This window comes from Centruroides vittatus, unplaced genomic scaffold (assembly GCF_030686945.1).
Source record: "Centruroides vittatus isolate TY-2023 unplaced genomic scaffold, ASM3068694v2 contig_426, whole genome shotgun sequence".
Classification (NCBI taxonomy): Eukaryota; Metazoa; Arthropoda; class Arachnida; order Scorpiones; family Buthidae; genus Centruroides; species Centruroides vittatus.
In genome coordinates this window covers 1,264,454-1,289,486 of record NW_027122232.1, presented here as the reverse complement: position 1 = coordinate 1,289,486, position 25,033 = coordinate 1,264,454, and the positions used below count along the sequence as shown (strand labels likewise).

General features: G+C 36.4%; 1 protein-coding gene across 2 annotated transcripts in view; it reads left to right on the top strand.

The window, feature by feature from the left end:
• Positions 1-25,033, top strand: part of LOC136976887 (protein Spindly-B-like) — a 126,346-nt gene that overhangs the window by 71,693 nt on the left and 29,620 nt on the right. Inside the window, exons 1-3 of one of the 2 annotated variants that reach the window (XM_067272259.1) lie at positions 16,689-16,742; positions 16,813-16,977; positions 18,282-18,464. In XM_067272259.1, the coding sequence (XP_067128360.1) occupies positions 16,828-16,977; positions 18,282-18,464 (333 nt within the window). In that variant the 5' untranslated portion in view covers positions 16,689-16,742; positions 16,813-16,827. Of the gene's footprint in view, positions 1-16,688; positions 16,743-16,812; positions 16,978-18,281; positions 18,465-25,033 lie in introns of those variants that run through there. The other variant, XM_067272261.1, reaches the window with a different exon arrangement.

Sequence of the window (25,033 nt, the reverse complement as noted above, 5' to 3'; positions counted from 1 at the left end):
TTACAAGCAACTTATTTATATGGGGCCCCAATTTAAATTTTGTCTAGGGCCCGCTAGAGGCTTAATCCGGCGCTGGCTATGGATAATATCAGGGGTACCCGTATATTGGAGCACGTGTCCACCTCTTTTTCGTCGGATTTTCCTTTTCTTATTTTCCATATAGGTGTTCCTTGATTAACCCAGTTAATTATTCCCTCGATGCTACCGCGTATATCAAAATCTCGAAGAACTTTAGGGATTTTTTATGGGTAGTCTGTCCTGGATATGTCGGGCCAAGTCCTATCACTTGGTCATCCCGTATTGGGCCTGGCCGAATCTGTGATGTACTTCATAAAAGGCCTTTTTAGTGTTCGTATAGGACGAAAAGTTATTAAAAATTATTGTATTCTTTACAAATTAAATTACAAACGCATATTTTTCTGTATTTATTTAGGGGGTGCAAAATACTTACGCACGACTTTTCCACTCTTATGCTTCTATAAAAATTTCAATTCTCAAAGAAGAAAATCATTGTCTCTTTGAAAATGAGACTTAAATATCCCTCAATAGATTTTCAGGTAATATTCATCATTTCAAGTTTGTGTGCTTGATTTTAGTTCGTTTCACATTCTAGAAATTGTAAGATGATTGATGAGATGCTAGTAATGAAGATTGGGATGAAAAATAATGATACTATAGTCCAGACATGGGCAAATGCGGCTCTTTTTGAGTTACATGCGGCTTTGCTGAAAGTGTTAATTTCTGGTTTTTTATTATTATTTTTACAATTTTATTTTTATAATTTTGTGAAAATATGTTTATTAAAAAATTTAATATTTGTTTTATATTATATTTATATTATATAATAAAATCGTGCGCCTTACCATACTATCCGCCACGACACTGCGGCTCCCACGCATTTTGCAAAACCTACATTTCGGCTCCCACTGAACTCTTGCTTGCCCACCCCTGGTATAGTCGGTTTGCTATAACTTCGTTCATACCTCCGCAGGCAAGAAATAGTTCGCAAACCATTGCTATCAATTGCCCCGGGTCTAAATTTATAATAATTAACGGATGTTAACATTTTTATCGGGACACTGCTATTGCTTCTACAATGAGACAGGAAACGAGAAAACACATTTTATAGCATGCAATGATGAGGTAGCCACTTCGTTTCATGCACGAAGTTGCAGCATATGGACTACAGTCATCTATATGCACAAAAATATGCAGACAAAAGAAACATCCTGACAAATTTTAGTAAAATAGTTAGTTGATAGATCACAGTTCTAAAGGTAAAAATGAAAAATAAACAAAACTTTCAGGAAATCAGCTAAACTGTCTAAAATGTACTGTATTTTGTCGCACTATCATATTGAAATTATAATTTTAGTTTTCAGTAATAACAATAGATCTCCAGAATCGATCATATAAAATGCTAATTCATATTTGTTTGTGGACAAATATTTTATTCGCTTGTGCCAGTAAATATAGGTGGCGTATGAGTCGACCAAAATGGCTGCCACAAAGGGTATAGCGTGCTTGACAACGTACGAGAGTTACTTGTGTGTTGTCTTTTTAATAACTTTTCTCTCTGTAGTCAAAACGTTTTATTCGCATTTGTATCCGACATTAATCCTAGTTGATTTCGTAGTTGTTTATGTCACGATGATTACACTTTGTGACATTTTAGAATATGTGGCTGATCGAAAAAGATGTCTTACAGAAGGAGAGGAAATACTAAAACTGATAACTTCACATCTATCCAGCTCTTTCTCAGCAAACAATTCACTTCAGTTTCACCACAGCTAATTTTGCTGAGCTTAAAATTCTTTTATACAAATGTTTTCACCCTATCTAATATAGGCCATCGTCATGATTTAATATTATAAATGTTCCAAAATGGAACGTACCGTTTTTGAATATTTTACATATTTAAAATTCAAAAAATAATTTAACTTTAAAATAAATTGAAAGAAGTGTGTATATTAAATAAATAAATAAACAAATAAAACATAGAAAACAAAGCTAAGTAGAAAGAAATGATTAAGGGTTCTTAAGTGTCATTCTTTTTTCTATTATATATTTCCACGCTGTTGGAAGCGCATTAGCATCCATAGCATTTAGGCAACGGTTTTTCATTTTACTTTTCATAAATTTCCACCTTTTCCATCTCCAACGCAATGGATGGAGAGTGCACCGTTTAAATGACTTTAGCCTCTTCCCATTTTACAATCGCTCCTTCAGTCTGTGCCATAATTTGCTAATAGTGTTGTGTCCTTTGTCAAAATTGTATGTATGTTCTCGCAGACGTACCGCCAGGTTTCTTCTAGTCACACCCACATAATCTTTTTCGATTCCCAACTGTTGATTTTCAAATGGAATTTTATATACCCCAGCTTTACCTTCATTTTTTACGCTGTCTTTATCGTTCCGTAGCAAGCTACAGATATTAGGTGCTCTTTTACAGATCATTCTCGATTTTTATAAGAAAAAGAGCATTTGATACAACGTTGACAAACGACACAACACAATATTATCAATTATAGCACAGGCTGAAGGAACGAAAGGAATTTTAAATATGTTAAATATTCGAAAACGGTACGTTCCATTTTGAAATATTTATAATATTAAACCTGACGATGGCCTATATTAGATAGGGTGAACACTTTCTATTCTAACAAACTACTTTATACCCACAGCAGCCGCCATTATGTAGTTCGCGCTAATACCGCTAGGTGTCAGATCTATCGTTGGCGCAAACGAATTGTGAGCCTGGCCACAAAAGGCCCACAGAGCGAAAAATGCAAAAAAAAAAAAAAAAAAAAAACTATACTCATCATGGGTTCGGCAAGACTCACAATGGGGGCAATCAGAGCAGACCACTCCGAAAAATTCCTGGGGTCGCTCGCACGACTCCCACAAAGCAGTAGGCTGATGCCTTATCCATTTTGAAAATGTGTAATTATCGTTTTTATTACTATTACTACTGCGAATCAAAGTTTGATGGGAACCAAAGTTCCCGCAAAACACCGAGTGCAGAGCCCCCCGGGGGGAGGAGTGCAAACGATGCTCGCAGTTCCAAACATAACCGTATTGCTGCCGGCAAAAGCCCCAGCACGGTAGGAACGCCAGCCTCATGGCCTCGATCAAACGGCAGGTCTCTGTGCCCCTATAGGCTGCCGGCAAAGGCCCCAGCCCAGGAAAGCGAACAGATACTGCGTTTTTTTAAAGTTTTGAGCAGCACAATAGCCAGCAAAACTGACTATTGTACCACAGGCCTTTTATCCCATACCATCCATCGACCACCCGGACGGGGGAAACCAGTACCGAAACCCCGAACCACAGATGGATGGCGTAAAGATGAGGCTCACCGTACAAAAACATACAAATCAAACTGAACCGACAATTCTTTTCAGATTACAACAAGGCCTTCAAACGCAGCATGTTAGTAACAACACGACACAACTTGTTAACCGACAAAACTACTATCAACAAACAACTGGTAAGTATCAACACAACAAAGTCAGTAACCCTTAAACTGCACATAATCCAAAAGTAAACATCAATCATTAAACATCAATAATGAAACCTTGCGTATACTACAAGTTCAAAGAACTTTTAAAACTAACAACAATCTAAACACCAAAACCTTAAATCAATAAACAAATAAAGTTCAACAAACAGTTAAGTACAACAAACTAAACTTTCGTCACAAGCCACTATTGTTTCTTTTATCACTTTCATTGCAAAAGGTGATTTCACCAACACTTTTAAATCTGATATCAATTCTTTTTTTAACACTTCTCTTTTCTCTTCATTCTTTTCTTTAATTATATCTAACCATAAAGCAAAGTGAAAACTACACCATCCTTCTTCTTGTAATTCCACTATTGATTTCCTGTATGTCTGTTTTCCCAATTTAACCACATACATTCTAGGCCAACGATTTAATGACGATTCTCCCCAGTCAAGTCTCATCTCGTCCGTTATTCTAAACTTTTCCTTCTTTTTTATCACTTTTTTCACTTCCTTTTCCTTCTCTATGTTTCCTTTCTTAACTTCCTGTACATCACTACCAGGGCTATCCCTTGCTCTCTTTTTATTATCTTTCTCAATCTCCGTTTGTTCCTCAATACTTTTCTCACATATATCGTACACCTGTACTAATGCATCTTTTATTTTCGTAACACTATCATCTAAACCTTTCTCTTGAGTTTCCTGTACCATTTCCTCTGCCACTATTTCATTTTCTTCATTTCTATCATCACTTATCTCCACAATCTCTTCACCTATCTTTCTATCACAGTCCCTTTTCCTATGTCCTACTTCATTACAAGAAAAACACTTTATTTTTGAGTAATCCCTCATTCTATGATCTTTCTCTAAACAATTTCCACACAACCATCTTACTCCTCTACAATCGGCTCGTATCTTACATCTTCTTATTACTAAAAAGTTATGAACTTCTTTCATCATAACCAGACTCACTATTCTAGTTCCAGTCACTATCTTTAAATTCGGCAAATAGTACTCTTTTGCTATCGATCTAACTTTCCCATATTCTAATAACTTTTCCTCTATCTCTTTATTCTTAATTTCATATGGTACTCTTCTTAACATTATTCTCATTCACATTTCCTCTAACACAACTAACTTCTATCCTTTCTCCATCTACTTTCCATTCAATATCAAAGACCTTCCATTTAATTTCTTCACTAGCAAAAGTCATAATACAGTCATTCACTGACAGTTCCTCTACTTGCACTATTGCCTCTGTATTAACTAATTCTTCCAAAATTCTTTTAACAACTATCTTCCACGACATTGTCGCTTTACAATAGAATTTTAAAGACAACTCACCAATCTCTAATTCTGTCATCTTTAATGTCAATTACCGTTCTTTTTCTTTCAGAAAAACAAAGTCCAAGCAGTAACCAAGGCTAGCGGTCACCAAACACAAAGTCCAAGAGCACCAAACAGTCGGGAAAGCACCAAGTCCAATCCTGATGTTCGGAGATGACACCAACACCTGCAAGGAGCACCAAAGGCAGCACCCAGGATAGCCGGAACACCAGGAACAGACGGGAACAACTGGTCGCCACAGGTTAACGAGCCCAACTCCGGGAACAGCAGGTAACTTCACCAGCACAGGAACAGCAGAATCACGGCCACGGCAGGAACACTCGGCACGACGAAACACCTCCCAACTCGACCCTATGGGCTTACAAGACCTATACCTATACCGACTTATCAAGTCTTGGTCTTGGCCATAAGGCCAAGAAGCGCTTCAAATTCCTGAAAGCTTCATTCCAATATTCTCCTCGCATACATTTGTATAAGACTATAATGACATCACTGTAATTAGAAAAACAATCAATGCTTATATCAGCTATTTATAAACATTGATTTTTAGCTTATTTTTCACTTAACCAGATAATTCAGAAGTTCATTTTTTTTACAAAAATATGTTATATTATTTTGTTATGTATTTCATTTTAATTCCTTTCAAAAATATTGTACTGTACAGTACATTGATTAATCGATTGATGCGTGACACCAACACATTACACACTATATGAACGGAAGAATATAAACATCAAAGATTGAAGTTCACGAACAAAATCGCATTTTGTCGAATTATTTGAACTTTGATGTTTTCTTCATTGTTTATTTTCCTCATTTATTAATCATGCAGCGACGTAAACTATGCTATATATAAGTAATAAATAGACCAAAGCTGTTGAGTTGATTCTCTTCTACACTTAACAAAATTTCATTTTATGATGCTTCATATAAATATTGTCTAAAAGTTTAAAAAAGTACAATTATTTTTTCACAGATTTCATTTATATTCTTTTTTTATATTTTTAATGTTCTCAAATCTCTGTAATTAAATTTTATTTTATGAATTTAAGAACTTAAAAATAAAAGAATTTAAAGTATTATATATTTTGATAACGCAAAAATTATAATAGATAAATATAATGTATTGATATATTTAAGTCTAAAATTTATTTTACACTTGTTCGTATAAAGTTAAAAACTATTATTTTATGTTCGCAAATTACGATATGACTATTTATTTCACTTTAATTTTACAAAAGAATGTATGATATTGCCATGCAATTGCATCGTATGTTACTATTTTCAGATTTTAAAAACATGAACATAATTTGAAATAGCTAATTATATATTAAACAATTGATAATAAGGATGAATTTCAAGTGCTTTTCAAATTACTGTATTTACTCGAATATAAGACGACCTCGTATATAGGACGAGGTGCGACTTTAAAGATGAAAAAAAAAAAAGTTTTATTAATACAATTCTAATTTTATTTCGTTTAATCCCAGGTAAAACATCAAATGAACGTAAATGCACACATTGTCCCGCAAAAATTACTAGCTTTAAGGAAAAATCTTGTAAAATCGACAACATACTTTGTACGTGTAAAGCTGGACAATCGGGAACCTTTTTTTCCCAATTCTTAACAGTCGAATTCACTTTCCGTCGATTACACTTATGAGTTTCTCCGAATTATGATTTCCGAATAATTATCTGTTTGTACGTGGGAATAGATTAAAACTTATACCGTGTTTCCATGTGATTTTGGAATTTCAATCTGGAATTCAATACGAAAGCTTTGCTTTTTCTATTGCTATTCATCTTTACTCCCGACAATATACAAGAATGATTCAAACGACCCAGGTAAAATACTTGTTTTTAAATACAAGAGGGTAGGCACCCAGTAAAAAATGCGAATAACGATTCACAAAAATTATTTGCAAAAACGCAAAGAATCTTTCGTTCGCGCTTATAGGATTACCTAGGATTTTGAAGCTATGATAAATAAATAAAAACCTCGTCTTATATGCGAGTAAATACGGTATATCGAATTGTTTTTATTGTTATTTCTTCTGAAAGTTACCTTCTTTTCCACGTATTCTTTATTTCAAGTAATAAATTAGATGTGGATAGTTTCTTCAAATATTTGATTAACTTTGAGTTATTCAATTAATAAATGCATACTTTTAAGCATTTGTTTAAAAATAACTTTCTTAACTTAAACGCGATGGTATACTCTGACAAAAAAAGACGCATACTCAAAAAATAATCCAATTGAAATGAAATGTCATATTCAAATACTTTTCAACTATCAATAAATATGCAAATGATAAAACTTTAACATTGAATGAATGGATGGTTTGAGCTACGTGCATTGGAAGTCCCGATTATGATGGTGTATATAAAAGAATTCTTTCTTTGAGGGGCCTAACTTCCAGTAGAATTTGATTACGCTGATCGTCGTTTATTGTGAAACAATGCCTTGCCGTCGAATTCGTGCCCACTATAACCATATGGCGGAGTTTGAAAGAAGACGTGTCATCGGACTAAAAGATAGTGGATGAACAAATCGATGTATTGCCCAACATTTTGGTCAGAGTGGTGCGGTAATTAGACGATGCTGGCATGAATGGGACTTGAATGACAAAGTCCAGAGAAAAACAGATAGTGGATGGCCTAGAATGAAGACAGAATGGGAAGACAGAGCGATTGTTCGAACAGCACCGGAGTCGTCACTATCGACCATCCAATGTGTGATCAATGCCGAAGCGATCACCAGGATTTTTTTTGTAACTCTTTCCGCCCAGTGGGCACTAAGAGGGCCTCTTATAGCAAGCCCATTATGGGTTCGGCCAGGCCCACAATGGGACGGCCGGGTGGTGAGGGACGGGGACCGACATATCCGGATGGACCACTCCCGAAAAATTCCTGGGGATTTTTCGACCCGTCTGGATTCGATTCCGGGTCCCCCAGGGCGGCAGGCTGCTAACCTTGACCGCTCGGCCATCCGGCCGCGATCGCCAATATATTATTGGACGACTCTACGCAGAATCTACGCTCACGACGCCCATTACACTGGCTGCCTACTGAATCGTAGGCATCATCAAGAATAATTACAATAATTGGTTCGATTAACGTGAAACTGCTGATTGGGGATAAATCGTCTTCAGTGACGAGTCTCACTTTGAACTGAGTCGCGATGATCAGCGCAGACATATATGGAGACATTCCGGTTATCGCCGGAATACCGTTTCTACTGTTGAACGCAACATGGCCCAACAACAGAAAGATATGTTTGGGGCGCTATTTCTTTTGATAACTGGATCCCTTAATGGTAATTCATGGCACCCTCACAGCAAAGCGATACATTGACGACATTCTGAAACTTGTGTACCATTCCTTTTGCAGCACCAAGGGCATAGTTTCCAACAAGACAATGCTAAGTTACACACGGCATGCCTCTCACGTAAATGTCTTCGTGGTTGCATTATCTTTTCTTGGTCAGTCAGATCGCCAAATGTCTCTCTCCAATTGAGCATGTTTGGAGCATGATAGGGCTCGCCTACAACCATCTGGAAATGTTGACGACATAGCCTATCAATTGAACACTGTTTGGCAAGATATCCCTCAGGACGCATCCGTCAACTATATGAAAAAATGCCACGCCGGCAGCTTGTATTCATGCAAGAGGTAGGCCAATGTCTTATTGACTTCCTCTCTTTGTGTATCTCTTTCTCTGGAATAAATTATCAAACTGTTCCGAAACTGTAATCATTTCTTTTTCTGTGCATGTTCAATAAACGCATCAAATTTTGTTCTAGTCGGATAATTCTTTCTTGGTGCGTCGACTTTTTTGTCAAAGAGTGTATAATTTTTCATTAATAGAATTACAAAGAAAACTGACGAGATTAAAAAAAGTTTACACATACATTCAAGTATCTTGTGTAATCCTTATTCTATACGTACAGTACAGTGTGGTAAGCTGAAAGACCGAAAACGCTCAATGAGCAAAAAACCAAACCGCGTTGTGTCTTTACAGAAACAGCCTTGTAACCGAGAGCAAATGACTGAGTCCGAAGAACCGCTCGGCGTTGATAAAATTAAAAGTTTATTATTTATAGTTAATACTGATAGTTTTCGAAGAAATTAATGTACACACTTACGAACTAGGAAAGTACAAAGATACTTGGGACCATCCGTAATAGTATTACCGATTGATCCCACGTGCCGAAAAAAAACAAAGGACTTGTTCTATTTATGTCTAGCTTAACTAAAACTTAACTAAATTTACAAAATAAAGGGCCTTAGATCAAGATGGGGTTGATAAAAATTAAATTTTATTTTCGATAGAAAAAGAGAAGGGTCAAAAGAGGGTGACTGGAAAAAATAAACCTTGAGTCCGTTATTCTAGAGGGGCCTTCTTTCCGTACTCACTGACATCTAGGTCTTCTCCTTCCCAGATCTTCTCTTCAAAAAGCGACGATTTTCTCAGCTTTTCTCTCTCTATCCTCACCTGCCAGTCCCCTTTGGCCAATCCGATGTCACCCTTTTTTCGCTAGAGACCCATCGGATCATAAAGTCAACCAATTACGGAGAGGTCAAGAGAACAAAGGCCGGAAGTGAAGTTTATAAAAGAAAAATAGTGGAAGAAAGAGAAACAAAAAGAAAAACAAGGTTCAACCGAGCCACAGCCTCAACAAGAAATTTCGCGTCTTGACTGTTTTTAAAGAGCCACGGCATGTTCTGACATTTAAAAAATGCCATAATGTCAATTTAAAATATGACCACAACGAGGGGCGCCTGTACGTTGGAGCACTTGGAACACGTGTATCCCCTTTTCATCTCTGTTGCCTTTTTACTAATTCCCAAGGGAACTTCAAATTCCATCAACAAACAAAACAGAATATTCATTACTTCTAGCCTGTTCCCCAAATATAAAAAAAAAAATCAATGAACAATATTTGTTTATTGTCCTATGAGACAGTTGTATATTGACCAAAACTTGGCATCATACATTATGCAAGATGCTTCAAACTGATTCAACATCAGATCAGCGCTCCATAAGGTAGCACTATTGCAATTGGGCTAACTTGACCTTGCAAGGAATTCCTTGTTTTCAAGACCAAGTTGTAATTTTGAAATCCAGCGAAACCTTAACCTAATAAATTTTAATTAACAATTTTAAGAAACCAAATTTATTTTTATATTAAAAAATCGGCACTTCTTTTTGATTTTATTTTATAGTGGCGCATGTTAAGAAAAATTTTTGGGTTATGTTTACAACACTCATTTAACTTTAAACTTGTAACTGAGCCAAAGAAATTATCTTTAGAATTACGGAAAATATTTAAATAAAGACTAGTTAAAAATAGACTGATTCAAATTACAACACGAATCAAATTACATTAAAAAAAATTGTATATATGTGTTAATAAGATTTGCGAAGCTTATTTAGAATTTTGTCTTACAAATCATATATGACAAAACTCTAAGAAATAAAAAAGAAGAAAGAACATAAACAAAAAGATTAAAATCCAGATTAATTTTTAATATATTACAACATACTGTAACATTTATTTTAAAATGACACTAAATTTATTTTTCCTTATTTATAACATAAATTTATAAGTTAATTAATATAACTTCTAATTTTATAATTTATAAATTAATTAGTTTTTACCGAAAAAGTATTTTTATGGTCATTTGTTGACTGACGTGAATCTATAATATCAGATGTGACGCATTCTTTATCATGTTGATCGCGAGTAGTTTTAATTGCGTTCGTCAGATTTAATAATAGACGTCCAGATAGCCGAGGCATCAACTTACCGCTCTGGGGAATCCTATATCAAATCCGGCCGAGCAACTTTATGAATTTTTCATTGGCAAATTTGTTGGACCCAATCCTTCACTACTCGGCCACTCCCATTGTGGGTCTGGTCGAACTCACAATTGCTATAATTTAAAAGGCTATCTTATTGCCTAATTGCAATGTTAATTCTCAATGTAATGTATTAATAATTAAATTTAATATTTTTCTAGTTATTTTCTCCGCTTTCTTTTCTTTTATTCTTTATATCTTTTTTATTCGGACCTAAAATGAGGTTCCCAACCCCAGTGGCGTAGCTACAGATTTTGAGCCCTGGAGCAAGTAAAATCGGTGTGCTCCCTTGTTCCGCGGAAGAAGTCGCGAAATTTATTTTGAACATCTAGTATAAAAACATATATTTAATTATTTCGACTTAAAACCTTACTTAATAACAATTTATTTGAGATTCGAAGCAATTCAACAATAAGATATTCAATTTAATAAATACAAATATAATAATGAAACAAATTATAATTCTTTAAGTACGGAAGACCTAATAATACTACATATTATATAAATTGTATTGGCGAAATGTACCTCCCTGCAAAATTTAGGAAATTTTCGACAAAAAGCACAGGAGTTATTAGGCTTCAAACAGGGTGAACAAAATCGTGCCACAAACAGTAACATCGATACATACAGAAATTACCCCTGATTGTTTTGCATTTCTAGCCGTTTCAAAGTGTCCTAAATCGAAAAATGCAAATCGGTTAATCACTTTCTCCAGATCAAGTCGACATTGATCCTTCAATTGATACAGTAGCCAAAGAGCTAAGATGATGATTGACAAGCTGCTTCTTAAATAAATTTTGATTAATTTTAGTTTTGGAAAACATCGTTCTTCTATCGCTGTCGTCACCTGTAAAGTTTAAAAAATCAGGCATGCTGGCAATAATGTCGGAGAAGCTACTTGAGGGTGCGGTGTGAATTAAAAGTACGAGTAGTTCGGCAACTTGGCGTATAGAAGTAATTTTTTTTACCTGAGTATAAAAATACATTTTAAATCGAAGTAGTTGAGGTCCAGAACTAAGCGAAATGTCGGAGGGATATGCCGATTGTAACAATCCTCATCTTTCCAGAATATTTTTATCAGATGAGCAGGTGATAAGCACTTAAAAAGTGTACATAACGAATTCAAATATAATAGTTAACTGATTAATTATTAAATCCAAAAATTTTTTTACAAATGTTTTTACAAGTTTTTATTTCGCCCTTTCTAACTTGGCGCCCTGGTGATTCGTGCGCCTGGAGCAGTTTGCTTCAACTGCACCACGGTAGCTACGCCTCATCCCACATCACAGGTCCACAATGCAGCGCCGGTGGTGTGGGATGGGAAAACGAGCTCTCGGAAAATTCTTGTGATTTTTCGACCCCTCCAGAGTCGTTCCTAAGTCTCCCAAAGCGGTAGGCTAAACACCCTACCGCCGTTGTCAAGACATTTCGTCGTCGACGCTAGTAGACGCGACATCTTAGTGCCAATGCGCACACGAGCGATATATTTTGACGCTAAAATGAGACGTCCGTAAGTACAGTACTGTACAGTCGAGTCCGCATAAGTCGACACCCGGATAACTCGACACCATCGGTTAAGTAGTCAGTATTCTGTGGTTCCGGCGGACTTACATAGGCATTAATGTTAAAAAAAACTCCGGTTTACTCGACACCGTTTAACTCGTCACTACTGGATAAGTCGACATACTTTTGCTGTCCCACACTCTGATAAGTCGTCACCCCTCCTGAAAATTTGAATTCACTCCGCACGCGTGGTGCGAACTCATTTTTTTTCAGGAGGGGGAGTCGATTTATTTATTAATATATAATTAATATATTTAATAATATAATAATACTGTGGTCTGAAGGCCACGTGTTCTGTTGCCTAACCGGCTCGTAACCAACCCCTTGGGTGGTTCACGGTGTAAAGAAGGGAGAGGCCCTCATAGCGTAAAAGCTTCCTGTTGTAAAAGTTAATGGGAGAAGGGGAGATATGTGGTCCAAAGATCACGTGTTCTATTGCGTGATCCTTGGGTGGGCCGCAGGGTAAAGAAAGAATGGGCCGCGTTTTCGGAAGAAAAAACAGAGGGGGAGGGAGATCGCGCATGCTCAACGGAAGAAGAAGGACTTTTCGGAAGAAAGAATTGAGAGTAGACGTGTAGACGATAGAGTCGCGAGATTGTTTTTGTGTGTGTGTGTGTGTTGTTTCTTTTGTTTTAGTGTCTGTTATAGCGAAGGGACAGAGTAGTGATTGGAAGGACTAAAATAAACTTTAAGTTCCTTGCATTGGAGTCATAGAGTGTGTGATTTATTTCATTGAAGTTTTGTTTTGTTTGTTCCTGCACGGGGAATACTCTAAAGATCGAATACTTCCCCACAATACATTAATATTATTAATATATATACATATTAATAAAAATGTCTTAACATTTTATGTATTTTTATGTGTAAAATAATGACAGATAAACAAAAAGAAAATATACAATCCACATCAACGTCACACCAGAATCCAATTTTGCATTTTCTCACGCTAGAGGCATTTTTTTTTTTTTTTAAACTCTTTCCTGTTGGCACCAAGAGGGCCTCTTTTAGTAGGCCCATTATGGGTTCGGCCAGGCCCACAATGGGGCGACCGGGTGGTGAGGGACGGTGTCCGACATATCCGAACGGCGCTAGAGGCATTAAGAATCCTTAGACGTTACTTGCCAACAATTGACAATTGCGAAGATGATGTTTTCAAGGCGTTCGTGATCGTTGAAAAAGAAAGTCGAGACGGTTAAGTGCTCAAAACAAACAACACTAAACGAATTTTTCAGTTTTTCATCTACGGAGTAATTGTAAACGGAGGACACAATGTATTGTAAGCCTATACTACTGTATAACGCACTACTGTATTTTCCTAATTGTAGTTTTGTGGGTTTTTTTCAAACTTCGCTTCAGTCGTCACATTGGACAACTCGACACATTTCCACTTCCCCTGGGGTGTCGACTTATGCGGACTCAACTGTATATATCAGACATGGGCAAATGCGGCTCTTTTTGAGTTACAAGCGGCTCTTGCTGAAAGTGTTAATTTCTTCTTATTATTATTATTATTATTACAATTTTATTTCTATAGTTTTATGAAAATATGTTTATTGAAAAATTTAATATTTGTTTTATATTATATAATAAAATCCTGCGCCTTACCATAATATTCGCCACGACAGTACAGAACTGCGGCTCCCGTGCATTTTGCAAAACCTACATTTCGGCTCCCACTGAACTCTTGCTTGCCCACCCCTGGTATAATATTATAATTAGCCCTATCTATACATTATTAATATAGGATGCTCTCAGTGAAATCTTTCTGAGTCAGGAAGAAAAGACGTTTATGAAAGTTATATAAATTTAATTATGGATTCAAGTTGGAAAATCAGATATTACATCAAAAACTACTGCTAATAGAGGATTGACTAGAATGCCGGCGCGGCCGGATGGCCGAGCGGTCAAGGTTAGCAGCCTGCCGCCCTGGGGGACCCGGAATCGAATCCGGATGGGTCGAAAAATCCCCAGGAATTTTTCGGGGGGGGGAGGTGGTATATCCGGATATGTCGGTCCCTGTCCCTCACCACCCGGCCGCTCCATTGTGGATCTGGCCGAACCCATAATGGGCTTGCTATAAGAGGCCCTCTTAGGGCCCACAGGGCGGAAAGAGTTACAAAAAAAAAAGAAAAAAGACTAGAATGCCGGATAAATATTTTTTATTATAATCGTGTTCCGCGTCGAATAAAATATTTCATCGAGATTGGCTAAATAGAAATTGAAAAAAGTGAGATCGAAGTTTTATTCAGAAGCGAAAGATGTACTGTACGGATGAAACATTTTATAGGAAACGCGGCTGCACTACCTATGATAAATAAACATAACCGAATGTTTTCTTTATCGTTTTTATGTTATTCTTTACTTTTACCTTCTCTTTTCCAACGTCGAGTTCAAAAGAAACACAAACTTTTTCTCCGGTTCTTTTTTTAAATCTCCGCCCTGTAGGCACTAATAAGTGATGTTGCCACCTTTTCAAAATTGCTTACCTGGACAATAGGTTTGTTCCACACAAGTTCCTGACTGGGTCTAATTTGAACCGTACGAGGCATGCGCAATGTCATTTTACAAGCCAAGAACTGAACAATGCGCATGCCAGTTTTAAACCACGGACTTGTGTTGGAACAAACGTAATATTTGCCAGCGATATTTGCAAGTTAGAATTTTAAAAGTACTGTACATTTTCTGTCATTCTTAGCCTAGAGATAAGTTTTGGTGCTGGTGTGAAGTTAAAGTCTTTAACCGTTAAAATAAAATAATCGCAAAGGAGATACTATAGATTACCACCTACGGAATTTCGAGTCTTTGAGTATATATCTGAACTGAGGAGACCGAGACGAGTTCAACGATACCCTACTTTTGGACTGGAGACGAAAAATAATAAAGTTATCATACTTTTTTCCAGCGATCGCGCTATGATAGGCAGTCGTGTCGCTCTCTCCGCTAAGTCGGCCTCGCTATCGCGATCGGGAGTCGCGTCGCTTGCCGTTAAAATTGCCTTCAGTAGACGTTTCCCCCTTTTTTTACTTTGTTCAAGAACTACCGTGAATCAATAACTAGTGACGTTTAGCACATGGCTGCCTGCCGGCGGCTCCCCTCCGGGAGGTCAGTCGGAAGCACGAACAGTGGGAACGGCCGCCATGTTCGCTGCCATAAGTAACATTAACTGAAATGGCAATCGCGCGATGATCGAAAGTCGCGTCGCTCTTTCCGCTCTCGTATCGCGTGTTAACCCTACTGGAGATGACCGTAGTCCGACGTCGTCCGAATGGTTTGCAGACTTTACCGCAAGATGGCAGTACTAGCAACTATGGTGCCGTCTTCACGAGAACATTAAAAAAATATGGTAACTTAAAAAGTATGATAACTTTTTTATTTTTCGTCTCCGGTCTAAAGATAGGATACCGTTGAACTCGTCTCGGTCCCTTGAGTTCAAATATATAATCATAATCTTAAAATTCCATAGGTGGTAATCTATAGTACACCCATCGCAAATATTTTTATAAATTTATTTTGTTTCATCATAATTTTAGAATTTTTATGAAAACCGGACCAATAAATAATTAATCCGGACCATGAATTTAAAAACCGGCTTAGTGGCAACTAAGAGGACCTCTTTTTGCAAGCCCATTATGGCTTCAGCCAGGCCCACAATGGGGCAATCGAGTGGTAAGGGACGAGGCCTAACATATCTGGATGGACCACCCCCAAAAATTTCTGAGGATTTATCGACCCGTCTGCATTCGAAACCGGCTCCACCAGAGCGGTAGGCTACTACCTTGACCGCTCGGCCGTCTACCGCTTCCGGCTTCAAGTGCTCCGCCAGTAGCAACAAAGCGCCTCGCCTACATTTTTTTTTTTTTTTTTTTAACTCTTTCCGCCTTTAAGAGCCTCTTATAGCAATTCATTATGAGTTCGGCCAGGCCCACAATGGGATGGCCGGGTGGTGAGGGAAGGGACCGACATATCCAGAAGGACCACCCCCGAAAAAATTCGGGGGATTTTTCGACCCGTTCGGATTCGATCCCGGGCGGCAGGCTGCTAACATTGACCGCTCGGCCATCCGGCCGCGTGCCTAGATATTATAGCTATCTACGATCTGTCTCAAATATATCCAGCTCTGTCTGTATTTCTCGGCAGCTCCATTATGGGCCTGCCCGAATTCACGATAGGACTTAAAAAGGTCGTTAGTGCCCACAGGAAGAAAAGAATAAAAAATGGAAAAAAAATAAATATATTGATGACAATGGAATAATATAAATTATAATGAAGTTTCAACTTTATTGTAATATTTACTTGCATTTAATTGTATTAAAATATCAAATATAGGTCTATATTATAATGAAATTGATTTTATTAAAAATATTCAGAAAATAATTAAAAAACAAAAAATTTAATTTCAGAGATGGCGCTTTGGTAACTTTCTCGCTATGCAGGTCGGGAAAAACGTTTGTTTATCATATTTAAAACGGTGGAAAGTTTGTATTTTGGCTTTATATAATTTCTTTATCTGTTACATGTGTTTTTATTTTATTTTAAATAACTAAGAACTCACAATGGATATAGAAAATCTAAAGCATTTGTTAGAAGAAAAAGATAAAACTCTGGAAATTGCTGCTCACTATGGGAAAAAATTATTAGAAGATAACAGACAATTGAGTGAAAGATTAGAAAAACAAAATAAAGAACATGTGAAGAAAATAGAGGTATTAAAATTAACATTTAACTCCTATTTTAATTCTGTTTTCTTCCAAAAAAAAATAAATAAATGTTTTAATATTATTATTTATATTTTTTCAATAAACAGTATAATTTATAAGTGTAGATAATTGACAAATGTGGTAAAAGTCATTTAAATTACTTCAGCAAATAACATTATACTAAGGTGACCAACTTTTTTATAATGAAAAGGAGGACACCTAAATTGAAGGAAAAAATATTGTAAATAAAAGAAACATTTTATTCATTGCAATAATAATACACTATAATAATCTCTACTGCATGTGCAGTGGTGTAGCTAGCATGGGTGACACCCGGGGTGGATATTGTGGTGTCACCCTTCTTAACTGTTTTATAAAACAGTATCGGATTATTGAATTGTAATATGCCCGCACTCGAGCAAACTTGAACACTATATCGAATAAGCGATATCATCACATAGGTTTATATTGACTAGTGTGAATCCATTGACCTTTTTTTTTTATTTTATGGTCATGGGTGTTGAGTCGGTCGAACTTTCCATGACTTAATATTAAAGCGCATTGTCAAGGTTTATTTCGCAACTTATTTTTTTACAGTCGGGTGTTGAGGGAGGACAGAACTTACAAAAGGAGGACGGTTGGTCACCTTAATTATACATACATTTGCCGTTATTATAAAAGCATTTAACTATAAATTCACAAATGATAACTTAGAAATTGGAAGAGGAAAAAGAAATCATTAGTTTTTGAATCTTGAGTACCATCATCAATAGCAAGGTTGCAGCTGAAGTTTTCATCTCTAAAATGTGAATGTTGAACATAGAGTGCTGCTATCTCGTAAGCAACATTCGACGTTCACGTTTTAGAGATTAAAACTTCAGCCACAACCTAGCCAATATCTTTATCGGGAATGTTTTCATTCTCTTTAGGTCAGCTTCAGCCAATAATAGTTTTACAATTTATAGGAATACTTTTTACAACAGCTGATATTTGTATTCAAAGAGTATGAATATGTTCTTTAAAAAGAAATGAAGGTACAGTTCAAGCTCCAAATGAGGGTTGTTTTGACGTCCAAATTGAAAACCCGCTTGTATGAGCATAAAAGTCAAAGGAACCATACCTCTATATGTGACCCTTTGTGAATCACATATAGTTGAAGTTTAAAAAATGATTTAATCATTTTTTAACTTCTAATAAATGAAAAATTGCTAGTTCAGTTGAGACTGATTTTAAAGCAAAATAATAATAATGTAGTTTTATAAAAAAAATTTTATAAGCAACATTTATTTTAACAACTTTTTTAATTCTAGGAACTTGAACAACAAAAACATTCACTTCAGATGGCCATGGAATTGAAAAATCAAATGGAAAATTGCCACATAGTGGAAATTGAAAGTATAAAAGAAAATTTAGAAACACTACATAATTTAAATAAAGAATTAAATGTGAGGGATACGGAGCAAAGAAGAAAACTTTCTGATTTGAATAAACAGGTAATTAATTAATTTTTTAATATGTTTAAAATATAGAATTACAAAAATTAATTCAAAATATCCGAAATAATTTATGTAATTCGTTTTTATTTGTTAATATGCAAAATATTATTAAAGCAATTCCTATAAATTGTAAGTTTAGTCTTATTTGTGTGAGTGTTTTGGTTCTGATCCCTTGACTAGACCATATGATAGGGTTTATAACACACAGGTCTGACTACACTGTGGAAAGAAAAAGCAATCATGTTTCAACAACAATGGCAGTTAATTGAAATAAGAAAAATACCAAGGATTGGTTATACTAGTAATGACAATGTTTTATGACAATTTAAAATAGTATTGAAACAGGTTACAAAAGATATATTAACAATAACAATAAATGGATTAATATTGATGATGATAATTAATTAAATTAACAATGGTTTATAATGACAATAGTTATTACTAAATGTGAGTAAATTAAGAGTAAATCAAGTAAAGAAAGATCCAGCAATTCCTTTGCAGTACAGAATGCTTATCAAATGTCTAGCAAAGCTAGGGAAATTCCTTCTCAGTTCTGCCACTGAATTCCCATCCCTTTATATCCTTTTGGTATAATAACATCACAAGTACTGTCTACCTCATTTACATAGACACATAAACCTATACTTTGCATGTTCCTTGCTGGCAGTTACTCTAGTCCTTGGTAATTCCTTGTCAAATCAACCAATTAAACAATAATTTTGAAAATTAACATTTCAGATAACTTGATTTTTTTTTTGTTATTCCGATCAGTCGTCTGTCCATTCTGTAGTGATCAATGTACTTAGGAAGGAGCAGCAGATAGCCTCTGCTCACATCTCATCCAAATACATCCCCAAGTTCTTATATTGAATAAGAACTCAGTTTTCTTCTTAGGAATTGACTCCCAGATCAATGCTCCTGGAATGTGGGTGATCATCTATTCATAATAACGGTTCAAAAACAAAATATTTTTAGACCAAACTATACTATAAAAATCCAACTCATAACGCAACTTAACCTCTTGGCGTGGACTTTTTTTAGAACCTTATATTAAAAGCAATAAAAAATATTTAAAACTGAAAAAAACGAAAGAAATGTGTTAATTTTGAAGAAAAAGCTTCAAAGTATAATTTCCTTTTTCTCGCCTTAGCGCGAAACTTGACACCGATGAGTCATTGTTTACACAGCTGGATGACCTTGAGAACAGCTGGTGTCCTGTTTCGCGGGACATTCTCATGAAACTCTCAGGAGGAGAAGGGTAAAAAGTAGGGTGAATACTAGATGGCGGTATATTTCTAAATATTTTTTTAAAATTACGATTTTAATTGAAATTTCCGACCCCCCGACCTAATTAAACGTAATATATAATAAAATCTATTAATTAAAAAAATTAAAAAACTATTGGATGTTGTTTTTGACATCAGAAAATAGCTTTAAATAACTTTACCGAAGTAAAAATCGGCACGCTAGAACTTTAGAAAGATGAATGAAGTTCCATAAAAAAATCCCATAAAAAAACAATTAAGCGTTAATCGCGCGTCATTAAAGGTTAATTAAAATCGCAATAAAATTTTTTCGCGCGGGTAAAAATTTTTCAAAAAATTTTAAGACAGAAAACATTTGAAAAATCAAAAAAAAAAAATTTTTTTCGGGGCCCAAAGTACCGTTTGTTTTGTAACGCTTTGTAACATGCCTGAGTTAACTCGGGTCCGGGCGTTAAGTGGATAACTACTCAACTCTCCACAGATGACCGATGCAGAGTTTGAATGGTGGGAAACTGATCCTACCTCCCCTCCTGACAACCAATAAGAGGTCAACATGACATCCCTACACGCAGCATTAACATTTGCACAAACCCAATGACTTAATTATAACATGCTGGTCACCCTGGTGTTACCTTTGATTGAAGTATTGTTGCCCACCATTAGAAGAGGCCGCTTTCCAAGAGAAAGTCTGCCTCATCCAAGCCTATGAGCAACAATGGGACCGTGACTCTCGCCATTCTTGAATAGTACCAAGACAACCAAGGCAACCCTCAGCATCATCAAGGCAACCCTTGACTCCTCTAGTTTGCATCTTTTAAAACATCCACCGCACACCGCAATAAATAAACGATAATGTCCACGAAAAACCAAAAACGGTGCGTTATCTCATATAAATAAAATTGTCACAAACGTTTTCGAACATAAAAGTTCTTCATCAGATGAAAAACGGACAAATTGCCAAAAAACGTTCGATGGAACAGTTTTTGAAAGAGCTGTGCGAAAGATTCGAAATGAAATTCGTGTGGATGTCGTCATCGTTGTGCATGGGCAGAAGTAGAAACTTTTCTGTAATGTCATCCATCGTATATGAGCATTTGCCATGCGACGGATATCGATGACTCCTCTTTGCTGTTAATACATTTCTTATCTCGGGCGGTTTTGTGTATATAAATTGCCTCCATCCATCTCAAATGGTGTGTAAGGGGTGTGGTGTGGTGTGGATGATCTTGGCCTGGTCAAACATTGGCTGGATATCTGGATCTGTGGCGTAATGTGCCAAAGCGGTAGTAAATCTCTGGTGGCGGATGTCCGCTTTATGTTCTTTAATTCTTGCTCCTAAAGATTGCTTTGTGGAGCCGATGTACAATAAATCTTCCTCGTATCTATAATCTTTCAATGGGATGGCATACACTCCAGATAGCTTGTCTTGGTTGGGGGCATCCTTTGCATCACGTAGCAGCTGATATATATTAGGGCATCTTTTATAGGTGATGCCGATTTGCCTCTTCCTGGCAATCTCCAAATAAAGCTTCCTTAAATACGGATTATAGGTGAGCGGAATAGTGTCTTTATGATTTGTTGTTACTTGCTCCTGTGGATTGGTTTGCATTGACAGGTGGGGATGATGCAATCTTTTGGATAATTTACTTATAAGGTTATAGTAATCATGGCATTGAGCAATATTGGATAAACTGTTAATCTTGTTTTTAAGAGCATGCCTTGTTGAGGAGTGGGTGTATGCCCGTTTTACTAAGGTGTTGAATGCTGCTAGTTTGTACTGTACAGGGTCACAAGAGCCTATGGGTATATATTGTACAATTGGTCTGCAAGTGGTTTCCTGTAATTTTCAAGTAATTTTATTTATCTGAGATAACGCATCGTTTTTGGTTTTTCGTGGACATTATCATTTGCATCTTCTAGTTCAACACCTTGTTAATTGCTAATTGTTAATTATACCTTTAACCTTGACCTTTGTATATTATATAATCGATATATCCATAATAATATATCCATATTACTTTATTATTATTCCCATATTATACCCACATGTTATCTCTACACTCATAATTTACATGTATATTCATTATTTTACCTTAAACACTATTTGATTAATCTAACATATCATTGTGATTTCCTTATTCTTATATACGTAGGGATATTTACGGAACGAGAGAGAGAGAGAGGAAAAAAAACCAATTGTTAACTTCCTACCTGCAGTGTGCCGACAACTTCTGTTACAGAAAAGATTCATTATGATGTGACAAGATAAGCTAACGATTAACAACTAACCATTATTTTTATAATACTTAATTTTGCTGTGCAAGAAAGAGAGAGAGCAAAAAATTAATCTTTTATATTGTCCCCTAATAAATAAAATCCAGCTAGCCCAATGAGAACAAGCTTGATTTTAGAAAGGCTGGGGTAATGTGAGGGCCAAAATTTGGTAAAGAAATTTTTGTTCGATTTGTTAACATTGTTTTTTTGTTAAAAGTGTTAAAAACAATTAAACTGTTTCTCACAGACTTACTTCCCTATTGAAGGTGACACATTGAATGTGTCACCCAGAACCAATGAGTGAACATTTGACTATTGGTTCTAAAATACTAAAAATCTTAATCAAGTCATGGAAAAAACCCAGGAGGAGTCTCCTAATAAAAGAGAGGGGGTGATGACAATCCAGAGCAGTTGTCATCAATCTGTCCCTAAAGTGTGTGTGTGTTCCAACCTGTCATTCCAGCCATCGTCACTCACTGCCGCCCAAGAAGACAAAAAGGGATTGCTCTCTGGAGTTGCCAAACCATCATACCTACGTTGCATTGATACATCTAGGAGTTATGAGTATTTTAAGATATTTATCATCTCGCAAACTTACTGTGTGAGCTCTCTCTCTCGGTCAGGGTCGCAATAGGTTTATCCCTCTCTTTTTAGCAATTGTGCTAACCATTTATATTAAGTTTTGAGCTATTGTGCTAAGCTTCTGAAATGTTGTAGAATTTGTAAATAATATCCATCAATAAATGGGTATTTTTGTTATATTTGTGGAGTGTACAGGAGGGTCTAATGATGTGTTCACTTGTTTATAATCGATCAGCGCAAATCGCAACCGTCAATCTCGTAACGGTCAAATCGTAACGGTCAACTCTTTGATAACAGGTGCGTGTCTGGGAATTGTAACGGATAAGTTACGGCGGTGCTGATCGATTATAAACAAGTGAACACATCATTAGACCCTCCTGTACTTCCTCCAGTCGTTTCCATCCGCCTCCATTCCAGGTCTGGAAGCCTGCGACTGCTCGCATGATGACCGACATAATGGCTGTCAAGATTTCTGTGTCCGGCAGATACAGTGGTGTCCATCCTGACCAGACATCAAGGATCGTTTGATCTGATGGTTTCTCTGATTGAATCAGTCTCTTCTCCCTTTCTTGTGGTCTATCTTTAATTTTCTCTCCTTCTACTTTTTGGGTTCATTCCCATTGTCGGACAACTCTGACAACAGTTTCTCTGTTGGTCGGAGTTCTCTTTGCTTGTACTCATTTGGTTATCTCCCTTGACTCGGAAGGCTCTTGGAAATTTATTCCTAACCTTAGGTCGGTAATTATATCTCTTCCTATTAAGCTATCAAATGGATATGTGATTTGATCATCGATGATGTAGCATGTGTAGAAAAATTGTAGAGGGCCTATTTTGAATTGGAATTCACTTCTTCCGTATGGATTGATTTTGTGTCTGGTAATGCTTCGGAATGGTATCTATCGTATGCTCTGCGAGGTTTGCCTATTCTCTGTGCTAGTGATTTTGACAACAGTGTCACTTTTGAGCCTTATCTACAGCTAATTGCATTGTTTCATTGTTAATTTGACAGTGTAGTGTTTGTTCCTCATCTTGAATTCTATCTTTAGGATAATTTGTTGTTTTGCTGAATTTAGATATTTTGATCTCGTATGGCTTTTATTTCTCCCATCTATAGCTTCCTTTATTTTTTACCACTTTCTATTGTTTCTCCTCTCATACCACTGTATCTGGGTTGAGGTCAAGTTGTTCGAGTTCATCAATTTGTTCATGAACCGCTTGTTCTATTTCTTGTTTCGTATTGAAAATGGTTTCTTTGAGTTCGCACACTGCCTACTATGTTTCTTGTGTCATCTTGTTGTTCCCTAAATCTATTTCTCGCAATTTGATGAAGATTTTTCTGTTTATTTAGAGGATTTCTGTACCTAGATTTGTTTCATTGACTTTTGTGACTCCTTAATTCATCTATTTGTTCCTGTATTTGCCTGATTATCTGATCTGATTTTCTATTAGCATGGTCCGCTCGTTTGTCTTTGTCTATTGCCCTAATGATGGGTTTGCTACTCAATTGATTTATTGTTTCTTCGCTAATTGTTACCGTATTTTACGGACTATAAGACGCACCTGAATTTTGGAGATAATTTTTCGAAGAAAAAAGTGCATCTTGTAGTTTGTAAAATACAGTACTTGTACCACTTTATCAAAAGTATCTAACTCTTGCAACATCACTTGTCTTTTAATTCCATCATTAAGGATGCTTATTTTGCATGCCATGAGTGCACTTCCTGTTGTCTCTCCATGTGAACGTTCTTGATGATTTGTTTCTCCTCTTGTCTCCATCCTTGCTCCCTTTGTTTTTTTCTCTGATTTATTCTCTGATTTGCCTTTACTGTCGCTCTGCCACCACTGTAACCTGTGATTGAAGTTCGCTTTTTTCTAGGAGCCTAATTTTCTCAAAGGTTTTGTTTTTGTGTCGGCCTTTTATTTTTGTACTTCTGGGGGAACCTGGGGGCCTTAAAATCCCACTTCTGACACCAATGTGACAATGTGCAAAGCACCCCCTATACTTCCACACCATGGGACCGAAGGGTCGACATCGCGTTGGTGATGATCAAGTCGTCAGGTCTGACACAACTGTGTTTTATGAACAGACACAGAAACCTTGGTGGTCGTTAAGTTTGTTTTTGCACGGGCGGTCGCATCTGTAGGCGCTCGGATTCAGGATGGAGAAGGATTGGGTGAAAGAAGTGCACTCTAATACTCGATTATGAAAAATAATACCTGTTTATTGATTATATAAAATTTACATATAAGCTTTAAGCATGAGAGATAGAGTTTACAAATGTTTGCACGTGGTATTTACCTGAAGATCGCTCTCTTGATTTGGACTCTTTTTTGGAGGAGGAGACACTATAGTCTTTGTCAAGTACTTGGGGTCTTTTGGGTCTTAGGCTATTGGTGTTTAGGCTGTTGATCACTGGCTATTGGCAGAGTATTGGCAAAAAAGTG